Below are 9,376 nucleotides of genomic sequence, written 5' to 3' on the forward strand. Positions count from 1 at the left end.
TGCTAACTTCAGCATGCAAATATGCTCACAATGACAATGCTAACATGCTGACGTTTAACAGGCATAATGTTCACCATGTTCACCATCTCAGTTTAGAATGTTAGCATGCTATCATTAGCTAGTTAGCAGTAAACACAGAGTCCAGCTGGTCATAAACCAAAGTATTGGACACATGAACATGTTGACCTGATGATGGCGCTAGATGAAAAGTTATTAGAGTTCATCCTGAGGGGGGCATGAAGGTCTGAACCAAACTTCATGACTATCCATCCAAAGTGGTGGACCAGCCGACCGAGCTATGTAGCTAGCTTAGCTAAACAAACTGACGACTGAAACAATGCGGGCAAGTTATTCTGACATTAGCCGTTAGCCACTTTCCCTAGCCTGATAATCGGACTGAATTGCCTTTTTGTTTCGTGTCATTATTAGTCTGTTCATGTTGTCGGCTTTCTGTTTGGAAAGTGGTTTTAATCCATCAGCTGTGAACTAAATACTCAGGTGTTTATTGTGGTTGTTTGGAGTTTGACAAGTAAATTTAAACTGCTACCGTTGTTCTTTGTCTTACTTCTGTTTGGGGAATATTCGTGCTCGCGATTTGGAACTACAGTTCCCATGATTTGTGGGCTCTGGGACTGTAAACAGGAAGTATAGCCTGTCTCCATTAACAGGAGCTGAATCACTGATCGCTGTGATACTGAAGGAAACTTACAAACATGATGATTCTCAGGTTCTGCAGTTAGAAGGAGCAGCTTTTCTATGATTTCTCAGCAGATTTCTAATCACATGGACATCAGAGATAAAATACGTGTATCTGTGTGTGTGTGTGTGTGTGTGTGTGTGTGTGTGTGTGTGTGTGTGTGTGTGTGTGTGTGTGATCCCACACAGTAAATACCTGCTGACATGATAACAGTCAGGAAATATCAGCTGGCATATTGATCAAAGAGACAAAAGAATATATTGGCAAATGAATTGATCATACATGATATACTGTATGTCCAGACCACAGCTGGCTCTGTAATATAGAGTTACCACGGCAACCACTAGAGTTTTCAGTTATTGAACTGGTCACTTTTCAGAGTTGTGTCAGGAGGCAATGAGCTGACCTCTGACCTTTCACCTCAGCACTGGCAGCCATGTGATCTCTCTGCATGTAAGAATGCTAATGAATATGGAACAGCAGGTTTGCATTAGCGCTGTATCTCTTTATTGACATGCACCACATTTCATATCGAGTCGCTCGGCGGCCAGCTGCATCTGCGCCGAGGTCCGCCCATCTGCTCATGAATATTAATGAGCAGTTAGACGTGATGGAGGAGAGAGAGGGGGCACATCAGGAGGACAGACGACAGGATTTATGATCCCTGGGGGTGTTTGGAGCTCTTGTTCGCAGTTCAGGAGAGCATGACTGCACATTTCCAAACGCATAATATAGTATGTTAATATAGTTTCATACGCTGCATGGCCAAAAGTATGTGGACAGCTGAACATGCCCTCCATACGTGACAGTGTGACACAGCTCCACTCTGCTGGTTTCAGTCTTTCCACCAGACGTTGAAAACTGCTCCCATTAGTGAGATCCAACACTGATGTTGGCTGATAAAGTCCGGCTCTTCCACACCAGACTGGGAGAACTGGTTTAGTGCACGGGAACATGAAGTTAAAACAGGAAAAGGACAAACACAAACTAGTTACAGACAGTAACACGTGCTGCTAGCTTTCTGCTAATTAAGAATATGTTAATCCCTAAGAAACCTAAATAATAATTATAAAGTAAGTAAATATGAACTGCTGTAACTGAAGGGACTGACCCCCCCCCTCCACATACTTTTGACCATGTTTATTGTATGTAAAGTGTAATATTTCTGCCTTTCTTACCATTTCTTTCCTTTATTGGAGATGTACTTCCTTCCTTAAGTTTAAGTTTATTTAAAGATGAATTGATTGTTTGTATTAATATTCATCTTAATGTAAATCAAGAATGCCTGAAATAGTAATTTCTAATCTTTAGTGAATATTTTAAGTGTTGTCTTTTCTCCCTTCACTGACTCGTCCAGTGTGAATATTTCTACTTAATTTGAAAGTTAATATATTATATATTGTGTGTTTACTCGTGTCCTCGGGCCGAGGTGAGGATATAATATTTCACTGTTCTCAGAAAAAAAGCTCTGAATATCAAATAGAACAAACTATCTGGAAAGAAGAGCAGCAGCTTTATTTTCATGCCGTGAATATCGAATGAAAGAAAGTATCAGGATTCAAAACAGCCTCTTTTATTTTCAGCAGCTTCACAACTTCTTCTTTTACGGTGACGGCTAGTTAGGAAGTGATTGTCAGCTCTGATGAGAGAAAGAAGGAGCTCATCTGTCTGTAACCAGAAAAGTAAATATTCCAGCTCAAATTACCGAATATATTTCACCAAACACGTCTGATTATATTAGTCCACGGGGACGTTTTTCTTCTTCTATTGTTCTTGTCTATTCCTCAGAGAGCGTGTCGGAGGCCACAGTGGAAATGATTAATGAGCAAAGGGCTTGTAGGGAACAGAGGAACTGATGACCCAGGACTCACACATAGAGAGGGCAGGAAAAGCTTGGTTTTATTTACACGTTTACATTGTTGGCTTCATCAGTAAATTCTTCTGATCAACTGATAGTTAACTAAGTTTGTGTCTGAAACAACACTTTCCACTGCAGGAGATATTTCTGTTGAGCTCTAAATGATTTAAGATGCTTGTAAAATCCAGAATGAAGGCTCTAATTTAAATCTGTGCGCTTGATGCTGGCAGAGGCTCCTGCAGCAGCCGATGATGTAGTAAAAGAGATCTCCGCGACATGATGGTCTTTTTCAGTCCTCTCATTCTCCTTCTCAAAACCTGGAGCCTACATTACCCACAATGCAACTCTACCACGACAGTTGTGTGGTATTTTGTGGCGTGTTATGCTCGTAGCAGCTAACGTAGCCTGCAGCAGAGCTGAGCAGCAGCTGCAGATCTCTGGTCAGCTCTCTCCTGTCTGACGCACCAACAGACTCACTTTCAGACTCAAGTGACATCACTCGAGGACATTTCGCAGACCCCTGATCTCAGGCCCAGATGTTAGCGCCGGTATATTTCAGTTGTTTGTGAAGATAATTACTGGGCTCATGAGTTCGTCCCGCGTGGATCTGCTGCGCGACGCAGTGACACGATGGCGTCACGTCCACTGCAGTCTTAACGCGCTGCACGTTTATGGGATGTAGACCTCCTCTTGATGAGCGTACTGGTCTCTCAGAGAAACATAATCCTGCAGGTCGAGTCGAGGGGGTCCGTCTGGTCTCAGGTCAGTTTTTAGGCCAGTTTCATAATGAGACTGTGTGACATAACACAAACATAGTGAACTGGATTACTGACAGACCCTGTAGAGAAGCAGCGCTGGGTTGAACGCAGCCAACAGCTGGACCGCTCTGCTTCAGTCCAGATGTTGGGTTCATCAAATGATCCATAAACTGGCCTAAAAAATGCTGAAGAGTTGACTCAGATCCTACATCTGTTTACTCTCACTCTTTATTTCCACTTGTATCATCATTAATAATGTCACATGACTTTATCTCATTTATTTTGATATATTTCAGTCCCTGAATATAATATATTTCAGTCCCAGTCACGTTAGTTTAGTTTAGTTTGCAGTTTATTGACAATAACTTTAACATTAAAAACATTAACAGTCACAAAGTTTCAAAGAGTAGAGTATGGTACAATACTACATACCAAGTAGTTATCTTCAGTACCATCAGCAGAGTATTCATACCTTGTGTTACTGTTACTTTTACTTAAGTGAAAGATCTGAAAACGTATTCCACCTCTGCATATTGTATGTATATATATATATATATATGTACATATAAATGTATATATACAATATGTCCGTAATCACCACAGCTCCATCAAAATGTTACTAAACGAGGCTCAACATTGTGAATTTGTAGCTTAACGGTTGATAATTCTGTTCGTAGTCTTTCATCACGTCATCAGTATCTGTAAATGTCTCTCATGTTGTGTCTCAGACTCTGAGCATCAAGCTGGTTCAGGTCTTGTGGTCCTGATGTGAGTCCAGTTCTGCTGGAGACACAAGTCCATTCATCCAGAGAGAGAGAGAGAGAGAGACACTAAGAGCTCATGTCTCTCTCTCAGCAGGTTGTGTGTAATCTCAGTCTGATCACAGCTGGAGCTGCAGAGCACTTAGACATGAGAGCACACACACACACACACACACACACAGCGTACTGTCTGTGTGTGTGTTTGATTACTGCCTAATTTGCATGACGCACCCTGCTGTGAGCTCACACACACACACACACACACACACACACACACACACACATTCCTGCCGTGCTTTGTGTCAATGCGACTGAGAGGACTGTGGTGTTTCATTGTCAGAGAAACAAAAGACTGCTAATAACTGTGTGTGTGTGTGTGTGTGTGTGTGTGTGTGTGTGTGTGTGTGTGTGTGTGTGTGTGTGAGACACACAGATTTTAGCCCCCCATCACGTTCTGTAATTATTTGGACTAAAAATCCTGCAGCGTTTTAGTTTTTTTCAGTGAAAGCAGCCTCCCCCCCCGATCAATATTCCCGCCCTCACACAGCAGAACATAAACAGAGAGCATCACGTACTGCGCTGACATTTCACCCAAACACTGCTGCAATAATAATAATATCATGTTTGCTTCAGGAGCAGCGGGACGTGAGACCGCCGGAGAGAAATATCTGGACGACCGCTGGTCAGATTTATTTATATTTCTGATGAATGCTGATGATTTCTCCAACTCCTAAAAATGACCTTAATGACCCTGAATTACCTTTTTTATCAACATAATGAGGAAAAGTGATCAAAGAGTTTGTTTTCCTTCATAGTAAAGGTCATCTTCACCTGCATGAATATGAGAGGACGTTATTAGTCCGCTGGTAGCCGAGCAGCTGGTGAAGCGTGAATGAAGCAGCTGAACTAACGCTGATGAATGAACCATGAACATCTTCATGGTTCTGTTTAAGCATCTCAAAGAACTTGGATAAGGTCTGTGACAGATGGAGGCCTCAGTTTAATATTTAAATTAGTCAGCGCAGACTTAAAGAACATGAGCTGTCCTCGAGCCTCGACCTCACAGGTTTGATTCCCACTGCTGCTGAACTCTGGGCCTCTTTGTTTGTTTGTTTCCCAGAAGTTGAGACTCCACGAGGGAAGCAGCTGATTGGTTGACCTGTTGGGGAGGTCAGGGGTCGAAGGCCATGGCGGGCCGACTCCTCCTCTTCCTGTTCATCTCTGTGACGCTCTGCCACGCCCACTTCCCCTCTAACCAGCGTCTGAAGCCCCGCCTCCAGAGAGACCGCCGCAACATCCGGCCGAACGTCATCCTCATCCTGACCGACGACCAGGACCAGGAGCTGGGTGACTGAAACTGCTATTAACTACGACTATTACTGATAATTAATTTACTGCTAATGTTATTGTTACTGATAATTGATACTAATAATGCTTTTACTATTAATAACATTGATGCTATTCATGTTGGAACTGATAAAACATCATGAAAAAACATCACATTTTCAAATGTGCTGATCTTTTAGGTAAGCCCCGCCCCCCTTAGTTACTGTTGCTACGCCTGTCAATCTTTCCGATCTAGAGCTGAAGCAGTTAACAATAATAATAGTAGCAGATTTAACACTCATGCTAATGTTTGAAACAAGGCGTCCTTGTTTCAGACCCATGAAGAAGAAAGCAGCTAGCCAACATTAACCCCAGCCGTTGGTTCTCTTCGTCTTATTTAATCTTACCGAACCAGGAAGTCTTTCATCTACAAAAACAACGGCGTTATTTGACTCCCCAGCTGACTCGTAAGAGTAACCGCCACAAAGGTTTTAAACGGGTTTGTTTGCTACATGTATGACATCAAAAGCAATGTTTTAGGAACGTTTTAGCTAGCCGTACAGCATCATAAAGCCTGTAATCAGACTGGGGGAGCTGCTCTCTTCCCCAAACCCAATAAAGATCAGGATAGAGCCGCTAGCGCTAGCATAAACTGTGGTACCATATAATCCAGGACCGGGTCCCACACAGCGGATGGTCCAGTCCTGAACGGGGCTATACTAATGTACTTAGCTAATGATATGCTAACTGTTGACCTTGAAGTAGCACTACGTCACTACTGGAGATAGTAAGCTAGTTAGCTGGACATGCTAACGTTCGAGCAGATAACAAAGATGATAAAAGAAGACACAAGCCTCTACAGTACAAAGTAATAGCCTCTCTGTCTCCCCCTGTAGGCTCGATGCAGGCGATGAATAAGACTCGCCGCATCATGGAGGAGGGCGGGACTTCTTTTTCCAACGCCTTTGTGACCACGCCCATGTGCTGTCCGTCACGTTCAAGCATGCTCACTGGGAAGTAAGACAGACGTCCATCTGTACTGTTTTTTAAATGTGTAAACACCTAAATATCTCAAATTGTTTTTGTTTAGTGATGTTTTTAAAAATGGAAACCGTCAACATGAAGGCCGCACTAAATACACTCTCTGTCTGTCTCTCAGGTACGTCCACAACCACAACACCTACACCAACAACGAGAACTGTTCCTCGATGTCATGGCAACGGCAGCACGAGCCGCGGACCTTCGGGGTCTACCTCAACAACACTGGATACAGGACAGGTACGAGAGGATGGACGTCATGAGTCTCAACTATTAGTTTGTCAGAAGTGACAATGAGCCTCATTCATTCATGTTTTTCTTGTAATGTTTTCAAGTCATTTTCAAGTCTGTTAAAATGAGTCATAAAAACCCCAAAACAAGAAAATCACACTAACACGAAGCTAACACGAAGCTAACACGAAGCTAACACGAAGCTAACACGGCCACTATGACATATATCTAGTAAATACTTTTACATTCATTTGACTCTTGATAATTTTGCCATAATGGCTTAAAAAGTAGATCATTTGCCAACAAATTGAATGTGATTTTAGTCATTTAGTTTCATCACTTTTCGATTTTGTACATAATAATGACACAGCTTTCTGCTCTGTGTCTCCATCTGGTGATTAAAAAATGCCACAGTCCCAGCTTTTATTTTGAAAGTAGAGGGGTCTAACAGGATGACTGTTGACCTCCAGGTGAAACTGAACAGGTGACTCTCAGCTCTCAGTTTGAGTTTGTTCTCAGAGGATCAGAGACTCTGCTTCAAATCATCTGTTAGATTCTGTCCTCGCGCTCAGATCGGTCAAACCTTTGTGTGTGTGTGTGTGTGTGTGTGTTTGTGTGTGTGTGTGTGTGTGTGTGTGTGTCCTCTCTCCAGCCTTCTTTGGGAAGTATCTGAACGAGTATAACGGCTCCTACGTCCCCTCTGGATGGAGGGAGTGGCTCGGTTTGGTGAAGAACAGCCGCTTCTACAACTACACACTGAGCCGCAACGGAGTCCGAGAGAAACATGGAGCTCAGTACCCACAGGCAGGGACACACACATAATACACACTGTACACACACTATACACACTATACACACTGTACACACACATAATACACACACACTGTACACACTATACACACACTCACTGTACACACACTGTACACACACATAATACACACTGTACACACTGTACACACACTATACACACACTCACTGTACACACACACTGTACACACTGTACACACACTGTACACACACACATAATACACACACACACACTGTACACACACTGTACACACACACACACACACTATACACACTGTACACACACACACACACACACACACACACTGTACACTCACTGTACACATTGTACACACACTGTACACACACACACACACACACACACACACACTATACACACTGTACACACACACACACACTGTACACTCACTGTACACACACTGTACACACTGTACACTCACTGTACACATTGTACACACACATAATACACACACTGTACACACACACTGTACACACTGCACACACACACACACACACACACACACACACACACTGTACACACACTGTACACATTGTACACTCACTGTACACACTGTACACACTGTACACACACATAATACACACACACACACACACTGTACACACACTGTACACACACACACACACACTGTACACTCACTGTACACATTGTACACTCACTGTACACACACTGTACACACACTGTACACTCACTGTACACATTGTACACTCACTGTACACACACTGTACACATTGTACACACACTGTACACACACATAATACACACACACTGTACACACACTGTACACACACTGTGTACACACACACACACACACACACACACACACACACTGTACACACACTGTGTACACACACACACACACACACACACACACACACACTGTACACTCACTGTACACATTGTACACTCACTGCATCACAGTAACTTTAAACTTCACTTCAAACAAAACATAAAAAGCAAATTGACAATTTAAAAAAATATTAAATGTAGAATATTTGTATTTGTTGCTTTTTCTTGTTTCTTTGAATTCTACATAAAAAATCTTTCCCCCTGCAGCTACTAAGACAGGGAATACAAACAATAATAATATTAATAATAATAATAATAATGATAATAATAATTACAATGATAATAATAATTCAGCCAAATGGTAATTGTTCTGCAGTCTCTTGGTATCTGTCAAATTAATATATGTCATAAAAGCAAGCAGGTTTCAGTGAAGCAGTCATTTTGGACGAATTATGGGGAAAAAATTGGTATTTCTTTGAAGGAAAATCTTTAATGTATTAAATTTTAAATTTGTTAAACCTGAGTAAATATTATTTTGTTAAGAATGTGTTATTGGAAATGTTATTCTCCATATATGAATATTGAATTGTGTGCTCCGACTGAAAGACCTTCTGGGTTTCACAAACGTATTAATTGAACTCTATTTTAACTGTAATTATATCGTTTTTTTACAGGAAACTTCTCGGAAATTATTAATAGACTATTGACACGTCCCATAATCATTAACTCTGGGAAATACATAAGCATTTGTTTCAGTCTGAAACATTTAAAAGCAGTCTGGAAGGTGAGAAGTGGACAGTGCTGAATAATAATGATGAGGCCGTCTGATAGTAAGTGTGTGTGTGTGTGTGTGTGTGTGTGTGTGTGTGTGTGTGTGTCTGCAGGACTACCTGACAGACCTGATCACGGCCGAGTCCATCAGGTACTTCCGCTCCTCCAAGCGGGTTTATCCTCACAGGCCGGTGCTGATGGTCCTGAGCCACGCGGCACCGCACGGACCCGAAGACTCGGCGCCGCAGTACAGCACCGCCTTCCCCAACGCATCGCAGCACATGTAGGCACACACACACACACACACACACACACACACAC

The 9,376-nt window shown here is 42.3% G+C and overlaps 1 protein-coding gene across 1 annotated transcript in view; it reads left to right on the plus strand.

Moving 5' to 3' along the window:
* The first annotated feature begins 6,296 nt into the window (after positions 1–6,296).
* LOC139289567 (extracellular sulfatase Sulf-2-like) overlaps positions 6,297–9,376 on the plus strand; it is an 11,897-nt gene continuing 8,817 nt past the window's right edge. Inside the window, exons 1-4 of the mRNA XM_070911199.1 lie at positions 6,297–6,417; positions 6,560–6,678; positions 7,322–7,473; positions 9,169–9,338. Coding sequence (XP_070767300.1) covers positions 6,302–6,417; positions 6,560–6,678; positions 7,322–7,473; positions 9,169–9,338 — 557 coding nt within the window. The 5' untranslated portion in view covers positions 6,297–6,301. The remainder of the gene's footprint in view (positions 6,418–6,559; positions 6,679–7,321; positions 7,474–9,168; positions 9,339–9,376) is intronic.

Source organism: Enoplosus armatus, chromosome 8, assembly GCF_043641665.1.
Source record: "Enoplosus armatus isolate fEnoArm2 chromosome 8, fEnoArm2.hap1, whole genome shotgun sequence".
Taxonomy (NCBI): domain Eukaryota; kingdom Metazoa; phylum Chordata; class Actinopteri; order Centrarchiformes; family Enoplosidae; genus Enoplosus; species Enoplosus armatus.